Source organism: Helianthus annuus, chromosome 15 (genome assembly GCF_002127325.2).
Source record: "Helianthus annuus cultivar XRQ/B chromosome 15, HanXRQr2.0-SUNRISE, whole genome shotgun sequence".
Classification (NCBI taxonomy): Eukaryota; Viridiplantae; Streptophyta; class Magnoliopsida; order Asterales; family Asteraceae; genus Helianthus; species Helianthus annuus.
This window is the reverse complement of record NC_035447.2, coordinates 57,818,928-57,839,381: the sequence shown is the minus strand read 5'-3', so window position 1 is coordinate 57,839,381 and position 20,454 is coordinate 57,818,928. Positions and strand designations below refer to the sequence as shown.

The 20,454-nt window shown below is 35.2% G+C and overlaps 1 protein-coding gene across 1 annotated transcript; it reads left to right on the top strand.

Annotated features, from left to right (window-relative positions):
* Positions 1-6,958: 6,958 nt before the first annotated feature.
* LOC110911781 (ABC transporter C family member 2) lies at positions 6,959-19,967 on the top strand. The gene is made up of 27 exons (XM_022156432.2): positions 6,959-7,115; positions 8,535-9,118; positions 9,217-9,256; positions 9,656-9,812; positions 9,983-10,097; positions 10,182-10,262; positions 10,363-10,387; positions 10,659-10,715; positions 10,838-10,903; positions 12,002-12,076; positions 12,338-12,445; positions 12,812-12,946; positions 13,029-13,135; positions 13,229-13,322; positions 13,429-13,596; positions 13,677-13,817; positions 13,897-14,097; positions 14,969-15,067; positions 15,165-15,317; positions 15,403-15,770; positions 15,864-16,044; positions 16,130-16,453; positions 16,873-17,629; positions 18,426-18,547; positions 18,683-18,928; positions 19,128-19,542; positions 19,630-19,967. Exons 2-27 carry the CDS (start codon positions 8,607-8,609, stop codon positions 19,725-19,727), a joined length of 4,845 nt encoding a protein of 1,614 aa, XP_022012124.1. The 5' UTR covers positions 6,959-7,115; positions 8,535-8,606; the 3' UTR covers positions 19,728-19,967.
* The last annotated feature ends 487 nt before the right edge of the window (positions 19,968-20,454 follow it).

Sequence of the window (20,454 nt, the reverse complement as noted above, 5' to 3'; positions counted from 1 at the left end):
AACAAAAGGACGGGTTCTTTGTTTATATATGGAATGACCCGAATGAGTTGTTCGGATCCCGCAGCGGGTTTCACTCAAGGGAAATCAAGGGATTGCAAAAATGGCGGGAAAATGAGGTTTAGATGCCCTAGATGGGGGACATGTATCCCCTAGGTATGGCTTTTATTAGGTTGAATAGATAGTTCATAAGCATCTCAAGGTACTACAACCTCTTACCAACTATTGAGCAGGTAAAAGACCTCTACCAGTCGTTAAGCAGGTTTTTAAAACCTTTACCGGTTGTTGAGCAGGTACTACAACCTCTTACCAGTTGTTGAGCATGTATACGACCTATCTTAGAGCTTATGCATTAGAATGTATTGTTATGACACTATGTTATACTAAAGCAATTCGTGTTAACCAGTGTACATTCAAAACTTATGTTGACAAGTAGGAAACCATGAGGGGAAAGCCAAATGGTTTCCTAGAAAACAAATGCTCGGTTTCTATCATTCCACTATGGATCTCCCAGCAAACCACACATATGGGAGCATGAATGGGTCGCCACACCAATAGCGCTATAATATTCAAACCTTGGTAGAATAAACCCAAATGGTTTACCTAAAAAATGGGTCATCAAACTCATAGCGCTATAATATACTATAAGTCGACTTGATTAGAGTTAATGAATGTACTAGTAATGGATATTGCACACACATTTTGCACACACAAAGCAAGTAGATAACACACATGGATTGAAGATAACACAAAACTTCAAGTGATCTGAATAACAATATGATTGGTGATACAACAAGAGCACTTCTATATAGGAAGTAACAGCGGAGTATCCACCATGCCCTTGTCGTATCCATATACGTCCAAAAAATATAAACATAAGATAGAAACAAGTCTAAATACCCGATGATGCGTTGTACTCCTTCAACTGAGTAACGAACGATTAACCACGAAGAGGAGTATAATCTTCAAGATCTGTAACAAAGTCACGAGGATGATCCATTCTTGCATGAGAGAAACTTGAAAACAAATGATAGAAACTTAAAAACAATAGAATATTGTATCGTGTGTGAAGGACAAAAAGGTAGAAGAAGATGAATTGGTGGGTGAAAGACAAAAAGGTGAAAGTTTGGTGTGAAAGTGACTTGTACTATGGAAGATTTCATAGAAAGTGTTGATGAGGACATGGTGCAAAATGACTATACTACCCTTAAATACATGAAGAAGTTCACTTAGAAAAGGTGGACGTGGCTAAATGTTAGCCACACATTGTGATTTACAATGTTTTCTCAAGAAGTAAGGGTTTCTTCTCAATACTTAGGCCACACGGTGTGGAGTGGCTTGAAGACGGGGCATTATGCGACACGTGGACCAAACCTCATAACATAGCGTGGTGTTTAAACCGACGGTGTGGCACATGGCGTTGATGCTTGGTGTTTTCCGGCATGTGGCACAACCTTTGTGCTTTATTTTATAATTCAAATTATATAAAATCTATTAAAATTTTATATTAACATTACTAGAAATTAAACTAATAACATTAATATATAAACTTTACATAACATTAAAACAAAAAAAAACATTACATAAAATTAAAACTAAAAAACACATAAAATAAACATTACATAATACAAAAATTAAAAAACACATAATTTATATAAAAAACCTAATGATTTGCCACTCCGAAACGTGTTTGAATTCACGTCCAACCTCGTGCCGATAGTCGATGAGAGCAACTTGTATGGTGTCGTCCTCCCCAAGGTCACCCCTTTGGTGCTCCACCGCAGTGTGGAGTTGCTCGAATCTTTCACAATCCATACGGATTGTCCTAAAACGAGAAGATAGGGTGTCGATGGTTCGGGTGTGATCAACCCTATGGACCGAGAAGTGTTGTAGAATTCTTCCCCAAAATGGGCCGCTTGACCGGCTGCATGGCGTGTAGTGGCTTAAAGTTTCGACTCACGACTCGCAAAGTGTGATGTCTTCTTCTTGCGTCCACGGGATGGCTGCCATCGTGTCGGTTTTTGGTTGTGGAAGTGTAGGGTTTTATAAAAAGTTTGGATGTGGTGTGATGGTGTGTAAAAAAGAAAGAGGTGTATGGTATTTATAGAGGTAAAAATTGAACTTTATAAAGTTAATATTTTTAATTTTTAAAAAGTAACCGTCGGGGTTCAACAGCTCATCTCCACGTCGAATCAACACGTGCCACGTCAATGCGAAGTTTAGCTCAACGCCGGTGAAGATCCCGTTGCCCATAGGACAACACTGGGCATGGGGTGGAAAAGTGGGCGTGGACTGGCAACAATACCAGGTTTCGACGCCCACACTGTATGGTCTTACAATATATATATATAAATATACATACATATATATACACACGTATATATAGACACACCCATATAATAAAATCCCAATAGACCCATAAAATTTAACATAGCCTCCAACAAAATTAAAAAACAAGTAACCTCCCCCAATTAAATTTGAAAACCAGTAAAAGATCCCCGTAAAATTTTGACCAAGGAAAACTAGGGTTTTCTCTTGATCCTTCATCTAAAACCCCCAAAGATATTTATTAAACAATAATTGTTTGTATTTATTTTATGCATTTCTATTCAAGATTGACGTACTTTTGTTATTTTTTTCGAAAAATTTCCGACCCTATGCAATTACTTATTGTATTTGTTACTGTTGAAGAGTTGTTTGGCAACCTTGTGTTGACCCAAAAGTTCTGGTCGATTAGGAGATAGTCTCTGAATCGGTCAACATGTTTCTAAAACTTACCAGGAGGCTTCATAAACTATTAAGAAGTATCTTTTAAATGAAATAATCACACTCGACCTCTGACTAATTTGATATTTTAATAAAACTATTAAAAGACTAGCAAACAACTCTTAGATTATGATTGATTTTCTAGACAAAAAAAAGATATACATGTCATGTTTTTGTCACATATGGAGCTCCTCAACAGTAAATTATTAAAGTTGTCAACCGTTTACAATTAACAAAGTATATTTTATATTGATTGCATAAGCAGTGACATCATTGATCTCACACTAAAATACTACACGGTATGGGGTCGTCCCCCTCCGTCCTCGGTACGGCGCCGCTAGAACACCGTTCCCCCCCGTTCGGCGTCCTCTCCAGGACGTTGGTGACGGGCCACAAAAGACAAAAACCAACACTACCCCCTCTCTCACACACCTATACATACAATATATACATATACATTTTAGATCCATCCTCCCATTTCCATACCTCCATCCTCTTTGCCCCATCCTCACACCCATCCTATGTGGATCCTACGTGACGAATCATCCTCCAATAGAGGACCATCACCATACCGCATAGCCTAACATTTACTACTTTGAAAAGTTGTTGACCCAAAATATCATGTTTGATCAAAGCTACTTTGAAAAGTACCCTTACATAATGTTAGATAATGTTTAATGTATAAAGAAAATGATTGTTTATCTGAGGATACTCTTATTACTTGTTATATGTATTTTTATAATTACATATATATAACCACAAGTTTATATATTTATAATAACCAAATTATATATATATATATATATATATGCGCAATAACTAAATAACATATGAGTGAAAAACTAATTTACATATACATATAATAATAAATTACATATAAAAAATGATAAAACGGCTCTTAACATATATACAATTAAAAAATACATATAATAAATGATAAAAAAACTTTTAAACAATGTTAAATATTAATATATATATATATATATAAAATGATTTTCTTTTCTTATAGATAACATTGGGTATTTCTTTCATCCAACTTCATGTAATATACAAGTTTCTAACTTAATAATAAATACAAAAATAAAATAAAATGTTATAACATATGTAATACACAAGTTTCAAACTTACTAATAAAAGAAGTAAATGTTATAATAAGTAAATAGTGCGTCGAATTTCATATTTTGGGTGGGAGCTGCCTACAGAGTCCATTTTTCATACAAAGTGTACAAAGTCATAAAACACCACAATTTCAGCCACAAAACACACTTAAAACCCACAAATAAAAGAGTGAAGATCACTAAAACACAATATCCAAACCCTAACAGTCCATAAAAACTTCAAACACACCATTGTAGAACTATGAATATAAAACACAACATGATAATCAATATAAAACACATTAATGTTAGTCATTCGATAATTAAAGTCTTATCATCCAAAACACAACACAAAACCCACATATATGGCGTTTTAGTAATCTTAACTTTGATATTTGTGGGTTTTGAGTATGTTTTATGGTTGACATTATGGTATTTTATGACTTTGTACACTTTGTAGGAAAATGGATTTTGTAGCCGAACCTCACCATCATTTTTTTTAAAGCATACCTTGACTACTGTATGTGTTAACCGATTAAACTATATTTATTCAACATGTGTAATACACATGCTTTTTAAAGATGTAATTATTTTATTAGTTAGTATATATATTTAACTTGTGTAATACATAAAGTTCTAATCTAGTAATAATACATCAGTGGATTTACCCTTTTGATCATTTATTATTATAATAAATATTTTAAATTAATCAACGTATTCAGTCTGTTTTTTTTTCTTTTTTTGTTTGTTAGTTATTACTTTTTAATAAAAATATATAAAATAATAGGGAAATCAACGTACTAGTTACTACTCATCGTGCAAGGGCCTTCTCGTTCAATGGCATGGGGTGATTGTTAATGTTTGGGATCTTTAGAGGTCTCAAGTTCGAAACCTGTTTCAAGAGGTTTTCTCACAGTGGAGGGTTTCCTTCTTGATGGTGTGCCTTGGTGAGTCAAGCCTAGAGCGTCAAAATCAGTATGGATGGTTGACATTCTGTCTCAAAAAGGCTCACTCAGGTATTGGGGATAGTTCCAAATGTTGTTAAAAGAAGTTACTACATTTATAGCTAATAAAAGTATATTTAACGATACGAAATATTGAATTTTTTAAAATGTTTATCTCTAAAACGCTTAAAACTACAACCGTACGCATACAACAATTTTATAAAATCAAGTAGAACCCAAATAATAAAAATCAATAAATAAAAAGGTTAAGTGGTTAACCATATATGTTTTAACAACATTAAAATATACCCAGTAAAAATCAAAATCGAATGCATGAATCTAAACTTGTTACACTTAACAAATGTCAACTTATCACACCTTATTTTTGATATTACCTAACCACATTCTATTTTTATTTTATTAAACCTGTCAAAGCACCGTGTACAATTAGTCATATGATTCTATCGTACGCATCTATTGTTAGCTAATTTCCGAATTAATCCCCACATGTCGGTGGGGGGTTTGTGTATCACTAAACAAATCGGTTTAGAATTCCTAATTTAAATTTTGCATTTTTATTGACGGATTATAATAATGTGGTTAAATCCTTTTTTATTGTAATTCGTATCAGATTCAAATAGGTTAAAATTATTAGCTTGTATAAACTGAGTTTTGGTTTATCATTGTTTTTTTAAATAACAAAGACTTGAACATCCGGGATTATCATTTCGTTGAAGAACATAATGTAGTGATCCGGTCCACCCACCAAGGAGCAAACCCACGATTGGGAAAACATATTAACTCAACCCGGAACAAGATTTATCACTAACGAGAGTTCAATCCATGATCTCTCATTTAAAAAGTCATAGGGCCACCACTTAACCAGAAGACTTGATGGTTTATGGTTTATCATTATAACTACATTTTTAAGTGATTTTTCTTAATTGGTAAAGCTTGGAAGTTATCCAATTAGTTTTGCTGTTTTCATCTTACCTCTTGATCTATTGCATTTAACGTTAATTAATAATAATATATACCCAATTATTATTTATTATTATATATATGAAACGATAATGGATGTTTGTGTTAGTAAACCTTTCATTCTTTCAAATATTCGGTCATTTTATATGTAATTCTGTTAACTAGAAGAGTAATTCGGCCTTATAAATCATCAAATTGTCCTTCTCCTTAACAGAAATAATGGATGAAGTTAACACAGTGGACTAAAATGGCAACGGTGAAACTTTTTTAGACCCACATACAAAAAATAAAACTTTTAACTAAACTGTCAAAATGGCCCTGACCATAGGAAGTAAAATGACATTTAACTCTATTTTTTTATCATACAATCATGTATACACAATATGCCGATGAACTATCTTTATCACTTTTTTTGAACGGACACTTTTTTTGAACGGACAAATAGAACAATTATTATCAAAACCAAAGACAACCAGGAAACTCCCAAGCAAGTGCTTTAGGAGCCCCTTTCATACATACAACAACATAAAAAAGTAAAAAGAAAACAAAAAACCCATTACATGATCTGCACTAACTTTACTATCAAAAACTTTTAAAGTGAACAATAGATAAAAAGTTAAAAATAACTTTCCAAACTCTCAAAATCACTCAAACCCCCAACCCACAAAACCTATCTCGTTTATCCTATAAAGATGTATGTGGCACTACTAGATAAACTCATCAACGATGGAGTACCACCTCATTTTTACCTAAACTGAACCTGATAAACCCGAACTGTAAGGACCACTCCAAAATAATCCCAATGAACTCAAATTCCATTTTGTTAAATTGCAACGGTTATCTTTTCAGCTTCAACATCAAATTCACCAACAAAAATTTCCAATCTAGACCCATCCCAAACCATTTACGACGATGTTCCCGTCCAACCCGATAAACCTTCACCCCATCCCGAAAACGTCCCCATCACCCTAGTTCCCTGAAGTCATAGTGTTACAAAACCGATTTAACTTTTTTTTTTTAAATTTTATTTTGAGTGATGGCAATTAAATTAAATGCAGCATTAAAGATGATATCTTGGTTGACCAAAAGAAAGTAAAAGATACCCACTATCAATCAATCTTTGTAGCAATCAAAAGCCACTTTGTCACTTTCTTCCAATTTCTTAGGTCCATACAATACAATATCGTGTAGTTGTATTCAATCTGCAATCATATTCTCTTCTCTCTTCCTCCGCCTATTTCACTCACCTTTTTAACCTAATCATCATCATTCGATCTGTTTCTATCACCAGATTCTCTTCTTCTCTCCTCACAGATCTCACTTTTTGCAGGTATTTCTTCATCAAATCTCCATTACTGATTGTATTCTTCGCTCGTTATTGTTATGTTCGTCTGTTACTTCAGTTTACTTATGAATTTGTATCGATTACTGTTATTGTTTTGTTGATTTTCACTCTTATATGTGATCGGTGTGACTGTGTGACGGTGTTTAGTGTTGACTTGTTTGATGACTTATTTTAGTTTGAATGTTCTAGGGTTTAATATAGGGTTTGAATGAATTAAGGCGTGAATAATCAGGATTACACGTTTATTTTCTATATTTTGTGTGAATACAAAGATAGAGTAGTTGTTATTGTAATATGAACTGATTGAGGGATTAGTTGCACATGTTTTTTGTTTTTATGATATTGAGTTGAAAGCATGATATGAATGTGTGAGTTTGGTACACGTGAATTAGTCATAATTAGATTGCTAATTTAGATAATTATACTTTTATCTCAGTATTCGGTTGAAATTGCATCGGTGTGACGGTGTTTAGTGTTCTTTTGTTTGATGGCTGATTTTAGGTTTAATGTTCTAGGGTTTAATAGAGGGTTTGAATGAATTAAGATAGGTTTACACGTTTGTTTTTGTTTTTTGGTATATTTTGTGTGAATACAAAGATTAAGTAGTTGTTGACTTTTTTTTTCTGTAATATGAACTGATTTGATGCATCAGTTGCACATGCTTTTTTGTTTTATGATGTTCAGTTGAAAGCATGATATGAATGTGTGAGTTTGGTACACGTGAATTAGTCATAATTAGATTTTGCTAATTTAGGTAATTATACTTTTATCTCAATAATTTGTTTTTTCATGTTCGTGTGTTACTTAGTTTTTTTTCTGAAATTGCGTCGATGAGTGTTGTTATTTCTTTGATTACTGTTCAATTTCTCTGTTTCATGAATTTACATTTTACAGACCGATTTTGATTGAAGTGTTCTAGGTTTTAACTTTTAATATAGGGTTTGAATGAATTAAGGTGTGAATACTCAGGATTGCACGTCTTTTAAAATGTTGTGTAAATACAAAGATAGAAATTAGTAATTGTTGGCTTTTGTTTTCCTACAATATGAACTATTTGGCACCGGTTTCACTTGTTTTTTTTTTTTCTGATATTGAGTTGAAAGCATGATATGAATGTATGAATTTGGTACATGAATCAGTCACAATCAGATAGCTAATTTAGGTAATTATACATTTATTTTAATAAATCAGAAATCTTGCAGCAGCCCTTATTCCAATTATTTTGATCTTAAATAATTAGAAAACCACAATTAGAATCAGTTTTTTTTCCAAACACTCAACTGATTATTACTCTACTTTAGTTTACATATCTTCTGAGAACATTCAATTGGAGTTCCCAAAAATGTGATGTCTTGAAATTTGCTACACATAAACCTGAGTGTTTTAAAAGTTTTGGTTTTGCAGGAAAGAAGGAAAAAACAAAAAAATATGAAGTCATTTTTCTAGAAGCAGCTGGTTCAATTTAAGTAAGGGAAGATGGGCTTTAAGCCCTTAGTTTCATATTGTCGTCCAGTGGAGAATGGTGTATGGGCAATAGCAGTGGAAAATGAATTCGGGCCTTACACACCCTGTGCAACAGATTCTTTGGTCACTGGCATTTCACATTTGGTCCTTCTGGGAGCTTGCATATACAGGATATGGGTTACAAAGAAGAATTTGAAAGTGCAAAGGTTCAAACTAAGGTCAAATCTCTACAATTATTGGTTGGGGTTATTGGCTTTTTACTCTGCTGCTGAGCCTTTGTTTAGATTGATAATGGGCATTTCGGCTTTTAATGTTGATGGAGAAACTGGTCTTGCTCCATATGAGATGGTTACCTTACTTCTTAAGGCTTTGACATGGTGTTGTATGCTGATCATGATTGGTCTTGAAACAATGGTTTATGTTTATGAAGTCCGTTGGTTTGTAAGGTTTGGTGTGGTTTATGCTTTGCTTGGGGATGCAGTGCTGTTCAATCTTGTGCTTTCTGTGAGCAAATACTACACTAGGTTTGTTCTATACCACTTGAAACTCCTTGCAAATAAAACAAAGAATGAAAAAATTATAAAGTGAACTCTCAATTTATAATTGAACTTGTTCTTTGCAGATATGTTCTGTATCTCTTTTTCAGTGAGGTTGCCATACAGGTTAGATGTTCTTAATGTTATATAATTTGTTCTTTTTGTTTTGTAACTTCAATTAATGTATTTTTAAATTTATTGTGTTGTCCTTTGTTTTTATTTCAAATAACAATAAGTACACTAATTAAAATACCACTGTAGTATTATGAGATACGATACATACTAATCCCTTATGCTTCTTTTAATTGTTATTGCAAACTATTATCAACTTCAAATTTGAATGCAGCATGATTACATGTATTTCAAATTATCATTACCCTAAAAAGGATTAAGAATGTCACCACTATAACTTAAATTCTACTTGTCTCAAGTTTATATTGATTTTCAACGTCGATAATGCAAAATACAACACGATTGTAGTATGTTTGAATTGTAAACTGGTTTATCAACTATCATATAATGTAGGTTCTGTTTGGGCTATGCTTACTTGTCTATCTTCCTACTTTGGATCCTTATCCGGGTTATACCCCGATACGTGACGAGTCTTTGGATGATGGTGAGTATGAAGAACTTGCTGATAGAGAGCAAATTTGTCCCGAGAGGCATACCAACATTATTTCAAGTAAGTAACTAGTTTGTTAAAGATTTGTGTACCAAAACTGTTTGTTTAATCTTTTGATGATATGCTTTATTTATCTTGTAAGCTGTAATATTAAAGCACATAGCTTTTTATGAACCTTGTTTTCATGCTTTATTTCATCTATTTATGATATATTCTCCTGTTTCTTTTAGGTATCTTCTTCTCCTGGATGGATCCACTCATGCTTTTGGGATACAAAAGACCTCTTACAGAAAAGGATATATGGAAACTGGACACCTGGGACAAGACAGAAACACTAAATAGCAGGTGTGTCATTGTTTCTGCTTACAATTTTTTTAACTAATTGGTAATTTATATTCTTAATGATGAATTTACATGTTTGCCCTTCAGATTTCAAATATATTGGGCAGAAGAGCTTCGTAAACCCAAACCATGGCTTTTAAGGGCTTTACATCGTAGTCTTGGAGGAAGGTTTGTACAATGACATTTTGCTACGAAGTTTTGTTTCGCGTTACAAATATATTCACTTAGAATGAGAAAGTCTAAATATAGCATGTTTGTTTGATTACAGGTTTTGGTGGGGAGGCTTTTGGAAGGTATCTCGAGTTTTGTTCTTTCATAGTTTTGAATCTCACATGTTACATATATATATAGAGAAGCATCTTCATTGTTGACTTACTAAATAAAATAAATCTATGAAAATAAGATTTTTGATGAGTTGCACACTGTGCAATATGGACTTTTTTGAACTCAAATGTGTCATGTGAGTCCTTATCATTGAACCAAGCAATGAAAATTCGACATGATAAAGTTCTTTTTTGGTTTTTTTAAATATAATTTAATATTGCTCCTCTTGGCCATTTGTAGATCGGCAATGATCTTTCTCAGTTTGTTGGGCCACTGATTTTGAACCAGCTGTTATTGGTGAGTTGGATAGTTTATTTCTTGAATTTCTGTATCTAAATTATTAGCTGCTGTAGTTTCATTTCATTTCATTTCCTTAACTAGCTCCCCTAATTTCTGTGCTAATTGATTATACTTTTCAGTCTATGCAAGAACGTGGTCCGGCTCAGATAGGTTACATCTATGCATTCTCAATTTTTGTTGGAGTGGTACAACTTCTATAGCCTTTTTTTAACTAGTATTATTTTTTTCTAATTAAAAGATTTGTATGACTTCTAAACAATGCTTCTTTTGCAAACTAAGGCTGTGTTTGGTATGGGGTAATGGAATGAACAAAGGAATGGAATGGACGATGTAATGGAATGGATGAGGGAATGCAATGGATTATTACCATTCCATGTCTTGTTTGGTTACCATGTGTGAATGAAATGAATTATTATTGTGTATTGTTCGGTAGACAAGAAAAACGGAGTAATAAAATCAGCGGTGAGTGGTGGTGGTGGTCGGTGGTAGTGATTGTGGGTAGTTATAGGTGGCGGTGGTGGGTGTCGGTGGCGGCGATGGGTGGTTGTGGTGGCAGCGAGTGGCGGCGCGGCGGTGACGACGAGTGGTGGTGGGGGCAAAGTGGCCGTTGGTGGTGGGTGGCTTCAAAGGTGGTGGTTAGTGGCGGCGACGGCGGTTGGTGGTGGCGGCGGTGGTGGCGGCGGTGGTGGCGTCGACGATGGTGGTGGGCGGCAGCATCGAGTGGCGTTGGCGGTTCGTCGCAGCTGTGGGTGATAACGGTGGTGAGTGGGTGGCGGTGGCGGCGGCGGCTATTGGGGTGAGGTGGTGGTGGGTGGCGGCGATGGCGTCGGTGGTGGGTGGTGGTAGTGGTGGGTTGTAGCGAAGGTGGTGGGTTGTGGTGTTGTTGATGAATGGTGCAAGAGGGGATGGAATGAAAAAAAACATGGGGGGTGGAAGGAATGATTTTGAGGGAATGGAATGCCCTTTGGAATGGGTGATTCCATTTCATTGACCAACCAAACACTCTTTTCTTCATTCCCTTGTAATCATTCATTCCATTCCACCTCTCATTCCTGCATACCAAACACTACCTAAGGGAATCTATCTTCTGAACTATCACATTTTTAGTGAAATGTAGCATCCACTTATGTTTCGCTCTCCCATTTTTGGGCTCTAATATATAAAAAAAAATGCTTTATACTTCGGTAGTTCTGTTTCCACTACATTTGACTTAATTTCAAAGATAGTTATATTGTTTATCTACATTTGACTTAATTTCAAAGATATATTGTTTATCAATTTAGGTACTTGGTGTGCTTTGTGAGGCTCAATATTTTCAGAATGTGATGCGTGTTGGATACCGCCTTCGTTCAACTCTGGTAACAACTTCACTCTCATCAAGTGCACTAACTGCTTTTTTTTTTTTTAAATTGTTTGGAATTGGGCACGCAAATTATCACAAATTTCTTGGGAAAGAGTGTCACGCCTTACTTTGTATATGCCTTTCTTCTGTAATCATTTATGTACTTTTGTATCTACTTTTATTTCAGTCATTGGCTCATTGCTGAGTCAACCTCGTTTCTTTTAAAACCTATCTTTCATTCTTGGCTTTTTTATTTAAACCTATAATTGCTTTCAAGATTGCTGCAGTTTTCCGGAAGACTCTAAGGCTAACTAACGAAAGTCGCAGAAAGATTGCATCTGGGAAGATTACCAACTTGATGACAACCGATTCCGAATCCCTCCAGGCATGTTTCATTAGCATTTATGTTCTTTTGAGTCATGTATTGGTTTTAATAAAAATATGATATTTTCAATAAAACTTTTATTGGTTTTAATAAAAATATGATATTTTCAATAAAAAGAAGGTTTAGGAGGCTTTATGCACTAGAAATACACTTTGACATGTTCCCATTTTAGCTAATTTTGTTACTTTACCATTTGGCCACTCAGATAAAACATAACTTAGTTTGTTAACTTATGGTGATGATAATGACAAATCAGCAAATGCAATCTTTATAAGCATGAAATGTTTTAAAAAGGGGTCCTTGAGTGTAAGCTTATTGATTTTTATTACTTTATGAATAATTTTATTTTTATCGACTTTTCCACAGCAAGTATCCCAGTCACTTCACACTTTGTGGTCTGCCCCTTTTCGGATCATTATCGCTTTGGTTCTTCTATACCAACAACTGGGTGTCGCCTCAATCCTTGGTGCATTATTGCTAGTTCTCATGTTCCCCATACAGGTTCAAAGACATTCACACACATACATTATACATTTCAATATATGTAATGTTCATTAAAAATGTTAAAATCTTTTGAAAACAGACTTTGGTTATCAGTAACATGCAAAGAATGTCCAAGGAAGGACTGCAGCGAACCGACAAGAGAATCGGTCTCATGAACGAAATATTAGCAGCGATGGACACTGTCAAGTCTCTCTCTCTCTCTCTCTATACCATCTTTGTTAATGAAAATAATTTGAAAAATTAAAAATCATTTTCATTCAATTTTAATTTGTGTTTCAGATGCTATGCTTGGGAGGATAGTTTCCAGAAAAAGGTTCAAAGTGTTAGAACTGACGAGCTATCCTGGTTTCGGAAAGTACAAATGCTAGGAGCGGTATGTTACCAAACAAAAATCGTGTGCTTGAAATATTTCCACATGATTTTATGATTAAGTCACAGCTATTAAATGATCTGAGTTATCGTTAATTATTGTATTGCAGTTGAATACATTTATATTAAATAGTATTCCAGTGGTGGTGATTGTGGTTTCATTTGGGCTGTTTACATTATTTGGAGGAGAGTTGACACCTGCTAGAGCCTTCACATCTCTCTCTTTGTTCGCCGTACTACGTTTTCCGCTCTTCATGCTTCCAAATATGATTACTCAGGTTTTGTGCAGTTAGTTTGTTTTTTTTATTTTCCATAAGTCCATTTCAAGTTTCTATAATTTATATAAGTCTATTTGCAGGTTGTAAATGCCAATGTGTCGTTGAAACGTTTGGAAGACTTGCTTTTAGCTGAGGAGAGACTTCTTCTTCCAAATCCACCTCTTGAACCCGGTCTTCCAGCCATCTCAATTAAGAATGGATCCTTTTCATGGGATTCAAAGGTCTTCTCTTAACTTTTCTTAACGTGTCTCAAACTCACAACACAGAGCGTTTTATTTACTTTTCTTTTACTTATCGCAGTCAGATAGACCTACATTGTCAAATATAAACTTAGATATACAAATGGGTAGTCTGGTGGCAATTGTTGGAAGTACAGGGGAGGGGAAGACATCACTTGTATCTGCAATGCTTGGAGAACTTCCTCCAGTTAGTGATGCACATGTTGTTATCAGAGGAACAGTTGCTTACGTCCCACAAGTCTCATGGATTTTTAATGCAACGGTAAGTCATGGATCTGTGTTACTTTTCACATCTATTTTGAATATAGACATGGCAAAATAGACAAGATTGGGTAACATGTCAAAAATGGCTTGGGTCTAGGGTTGTAAACGAACAGAACGAACACGAACGAGGCCATGTCCGTGTTCGTTCGTTAAGGAAATGCAGATGTTCGTGAACTGTTCGCGAACACATGTCGAACAGAAGGTTATGTTCGTGTTCGTTTGTTAAGGAATTTTAGTGTTTCGCGAACAGTTTGTGAACACGAGTCACAAACACAAATGCAAACGAAAATGAACATTAAACTTGAAATTAAAATAACGCACCATAAACAAACATTAAAAGCTTCTAATAAATTAACATAAACAAACGAACACGAACAAACGTATTACTGGACGTTCACGAACGCAGTCGAATGAACGAGACCTTTGTTCGTGTTCGTTCATTAACTAAACGAACTTCCTGCCGAATGGTTCACGAACTGTTCATTGAACGTTCGGTTCGTTTGCAGCCCTAGTTGGGTCAAATAGGGAACTTTTATATACAAGGCATAAGACATTGGGACGGGTTGAGTTACAGTACTTTTGTCAATGTGATATAATAATTTGTGTATTTAATATGGTTGATAATCTACTATTTTGAAAAGAGCAATCTAGTAGGTTGTATGCATATGAAATACACTTTGGGCAACTTTCGATCCATTTGACCCTTTTCCTTTATAGCTACTTCTTTAATAAAAAAAGCCCAGTTACAACAAAACATAGCCCAAATCAGTCGGTTCACAAGTAAATGGGTCGGAGATGCAACCTCTAATTGAGCCTAAAGTGCTAGTTAGGTCTAATGGGTTGCCATTTATTTAAACACTTCTTTCCAGGTACGTGACAACATATTGTTTGGATCCCCCTTTGAACGTGAAAAGTACGAGAAGACTATAGATGTAACTGCATTGCACCATGACCTAGACCTGCTTCCCGTAAGTATCATTATGTTTCATCAAAGAGTTTTTATATCCATATCCTTAATCTTAAATTATATAATATTAGTTATATATTGTATGGTGTTTATGGTAGGGCGGTGATCTTACTGAGATTGGTGAAAGAGGGGTGAATATTAGTGGAGGGCAAAAGCAAAGAGTTTCCATGGCTAGAGCTGTATACTCTAACTCAGATGTATATGTGTTTGATGATCCTTTAAGTGCTCTCGATGCTCATGTGGGCAGACAGGTAAAATTACATAATTACCCCTAGCTTTAAGTAGTTGATTATATGATTACCTGATTAAGTGCTCTTCATGTATTTTAATTACCAGGTTTTTGAGAAATGTATCAAAGAAGAATTAAGAGGAAAAACACGCGTTCTAGTTACAAATCAGCTACATTTTCTTTCACAAGTAGATAGGATCATGCTGGTCCATGAAGGCATGGTGAAAGAGGAGGGATCTTATGAGGAACTCTCACAGAATGGCGTACTCTTCCAGAGGTTAATGGAAAATGCAGGAAAAATGGAAGAATATGTGGAAGAACAAGAAGAAACAGGAGGTTCTGATTCAAAGACGTCAAAACCTGTTACTAATGGCGAGTTAGTTAAAGATTCTGAAAAAAAGAAAGAAACCAAATCCGTTCTTATTAAGCAAGAGGAACGGGAAACAGGTGTTGTCAGCTTCAATGTTTTAAAGAGGTAAGACGTACCTTTTTGTAAATCTAGACCAATTTTAAATTTGCATGGAAAGTAGAAATAACTTCTTTTTTTGTCCTTTTCATTTTATTTCAGGTATAAAGATGCATTAGGAGGGTGGTGGGTTGTGGGTATACTGTTCGGGTGCTATACAGCAACAGAGACTTTAAGAATACTGAGTAGCACATGGCTAAGTATTTGGACAGATGAAAGTACTCCAAAGATCTACAGCCCGCTCTTCTACAACATTATCTATGCATTATTATCACTTGGTCAAGTATGTTTCTAATCGGTTTTATTATTGCATTGGATGTATTGATTTACATTACTTAAACCTTATGGATTCACTATCTGGTTTTCAGGTTTTGGTGACTCTGGGAAATTCTTATTGGTTGATCATGACAAGTCTTTATGCAGCTAGAAAGTTGCACAATGCGATGCTTAGCTCCATACTAAGGGCTCCTATGGTCTTTTTCCATACCAATCCACTTGGGCGTATTATTAATAGATTTGCAAAAGATCTTGGTGATATAGATCGAAATGTTGCCCCATTTGTGAACATGTTTTTGGGCCAAGTATCACAACTTTTGTCAACCTTTGTTCTCATAGGATTGTTAAGCACCATGTCTCTTTGGGCTATCTTGCCACTTTTGTTGCTCTTCTATGCAGCTTATCTGTATTATCAGGTATGTAAGTTTTACGTATATATACTCAAAGTAGGGATGGAAAAATGGGCGGGTGGCTTGCGTTGGGTAACTATTCAAAACGGGTGATTTTGGTAAAGGTCGAAAGGTCTGGCCGGGTTGTGTCGACCCAAAAAAACACTTTCTGTCCTATTTTGTTGTTAATGGGTGTGTTAATATGACTAAAACAACTGTGTTACTACAATGTTAATCTTTTTTTTTTTTTTTTTTTTTTGCATAAGGTGCCTTAGGAGGTTGGTTTTAGTTGACTTCTGATCTACCCATTTAACTTATTTCTGTTTTTAAGTAAAAAAATATTATTTGGCATATTTGACTCGATAGAGATAAAATACAACCCAAATCGGCTCATTTCTTCTAAATTTTATTAATGTATGTATTTTATCTGCTTTTTGTTTCTTTAGAGCACTGCACGTGAGGTAAAGCGAATGGATTCAATCACAAGATCTCCTGTATATGCACAATTTGGAGAAGCACTGAACGGTCTATCTACAATCCGTGCATACAAAGCCTATGATCGAATGGCCAAAATCAACGGTAATTCCATGGACAATAACATCAGATTCACATTAGTCAACATGAGCGCAAACCGTTGGCTTGCAATCCGATTAGAAACCGTTGGGGGTCTCATGATTTGGTTCACCGCAACTTTTGCTGTTATGCAAAATGGCAAAGCAAGAAATCAAGAAGCATTTGCATCCACCATGGGTCTACTTCTAAGTTACGCATTAAATATCACTAGTTTACTGACAGCTGTCCTTAGACTTGCAAGTTTAGCCGAAAACAGCTTGAATGCTGTTGAACGTGTTGGTACTTATATTGAACTGCCTTCTGAGGCTCCTCCTGTAATTGAAGATAGCCGCCCTCCACCTGGCTGGCCTTCTTCGGGATCTATAAAGTTTGAAGATGTTGTTTTACGGTATAGGCCTGAACTTCCTCCTGTGCTGCATGGTTTGACTTTTTTTATTCCTCCAAGTGATAAGGTTGGAATAGTGGGAAGAACAGGGGCTGGGAAATCCAGCATGCTCAATGCTTTATTTCGGATTGTAGAATTGGAAAGAGGAAGAATTATTATTGATAATTGTGATATTGCAAAGTTTGGTTTGACCGATCTTCGTAAGGTTCTTGGTATCATACCTCAAGCACCCGTTCTCTTCTCAGGTACATCAAATCTGCTCATAATTTAATAACATTAAAGATTTAAAAGTTGCAAAATTAGTCTGCCAGGTGGATTGGGGAAGGATAAGATGGTGCGGGTCAAAAGCGGTTATGTTGTATCAGTTTAGGTTAACCTGAAACACTTTTCCATAATCTTTAGCGTGTGAAAAATTATTATAAAAATTTATATTTATTTCATTATTAAACTATTAGACGAAGTATTATAGTATAGGGACTAGATGTGTATAATGGTGTTCTATATAAACACCCACCTCATGTAACCCTAATCACACAATTATAATCTAATACAATCACAAAGTCTGATTTAAACTAGTATTTTGCATAAAAATCTGCATAAAGTGATTAAGGAGATTTTATGCATTAAAGATTCATTTTGGGCGACTTTCAACTTATTTTAAGCTATTTCTTGTTTGACCTGTTAAGAGAAAAAATGTATCTTGAATCAACCTGTCCATAAGTAAATCACCACATGTAAATGATATGACTGCTAGTTATTCTGTATCTCCAATACTGTTAGTCTGTATCTGATAAAGTGCCCATTGGACTCTCGGAACCTTTGGAATATCTATCAAAGTTTAAAAAACATTATAGAAGAAATCCAACTTCCAAAAAATGTTAAAAAATTGTTCCAACTTTGTAAGCATGTTTCTGTTGTCATACTACCCAAATAATCAATTTTGAGTGATAAGATGGCATTCCTTGCATATCTGTTTTCATCAACGATACCCTGCATTTTAAGGTTTTTTTTCTGACATAATAGAATTGTTTTTTTTTACAGGGACTGTGAGATTTAACCTCGATCCTTTCAACGAACACAATGATCCTGATCTTTGGGAATCTTTAGAGAGGGCCCATCTTAAGGATGTTATCAGGAGGAATCCATTAGGTTTAGATGCTGAGGTACATGTTCATTTCTGATTCTTGCATTTTATATAAGCGAACTGTTATTTGTCAAATAAACTCTTAGTAAGGGTTGTTTGTATTTCCAATTTTATTGACTTGATTTTAATTTTGTTTTGTTTTGCTGTAATAAAGGTGTCAGAGGCTGGAGAGAATTTCAGTGTTGGACAACGACAGTTATTAAGTCTTTCACGTGCATTGCTCAGGAGATCAAAGATTCTTGTTCTTGATGAAGCAACTGCCGCTGTTGATGTTAGAACAGATGCACTTATCCAAAAGACCATCCGTGAAGAATTCAAGTCATGTACTATGATCATTATTGCTCACCGTCTAAATACGATTATTGATTGTGACCGTATTCTTCTGCTTGATGCTGGTCAGGTATATAAAGATTCTAAACTAACCTAATTCCATTCTTGTTTTATATAACTAATATGTTAGATATGATTATGAGTTCTTTTTCAATATAACTAATTTGTTAGACATGATTATAGAACACTTTAGCATACTTTGGGTGACTTTGAACCATATTATTATAGAACACAACTGAAAAAGGAGTTATTTGCTTTTATTATCCCAGGTTGTTGAGTACGATGCCCCGGTAAAACTTCTGCAAGACGAACACACTGCTTTCTCTAAAATGGTTCAAAGTACAGGGGCTGCAAACGCACAATATCTACGAAACTTGGCATTTGGAGCAGAAGGAGAGAAGGCGGAGAAAGTGGCAATAGATGGTCAAAGGAAGTGGCTTGCCTCCACACGGTGGGCGGCAGCCGCCCGTTTCGCACTTGCCTCTAGCCTCAGTTCATCTCAAAACGACCTCACGCAGATAGCAACCGAAGACGATAACAATATCCTCAAGAAAACAAAAGATGCAGTTGTAACTCTTCAGGGTGTTTTGAAAGGTGAACATGATAGAGATATTGAAGTCTCACTTGAACGGGCCCAGGTCCCAAGTGATAGATGGTGGTCGGCTCTCTATAAAGTAGTTGAAGGTATGTCAGTAGTTATACATATCGTTTTATTAAATTATATGATTCTTATTGTTCAAAATTACATAATCGCTTTTAATTCGTCTGCAGGTCTTGCAGTGATGGGCAAGTTGGGTCGTAACAAGCTCCAGCTATCAGAATACGCCTTAAAAGACGAACCGATTGATTGGGACCATGTTGAAATGTAGGAAATACCTGCTGCTTAAGTTGGTTCGCCGAATCTGGTTCACCGACTAAACCATGATTGTAATTTTTGAAACCCAACTTTTTCAACCATAATTGTAACTTTAAAACCCTTCTTTTCATACTTTAAAGCTAGATAGCCGATAGACGGTCATGAGCTTGTATCGATGAATTTGTAAATCAGGTTCAAGACTGTGTAATAGACTCAGAATAATTTACCCCAATCGGAGGTTTTTTTCTTTCTCTGTGGTTGTTAGCCTTTTACTCTATTTTTCAAAATGACTATTTTACCCTTTAATTAAGAAAACACAAACAACGGGAACACCAAATAAGCCTTAATGAAGGGTCTCCCTGTTCTTCACATTTGCATCTCATGCTAAGTTCACTTGACCGTTCCGACGACATAGGGTGAGAATGAACGTAGTAAAAATAAAAATTCGAGAAGGGATCATCGTTTTGGGGTTACATAAGTTGCAAATCGGTGCGGATCTAAAAGTCATTTTAATCGGTAAACTCATGCAAGGGTTTAGGTGTTTGGTGGTTATGTGACCGGAGTTGTTTGTCTCACAGAGGAGACAGACAACTATCGGTTTGGTTTCGGTTTACCAAACTTTACATATTTGTCCATCCAACCTAAGACGAAAAGTGTGATGGTCGAATAAACAGTAGGAACCGCAATAATATAATTTCTCGAACCTAAAGACGAAAGCTAAAATTTCAACAAACCACGGG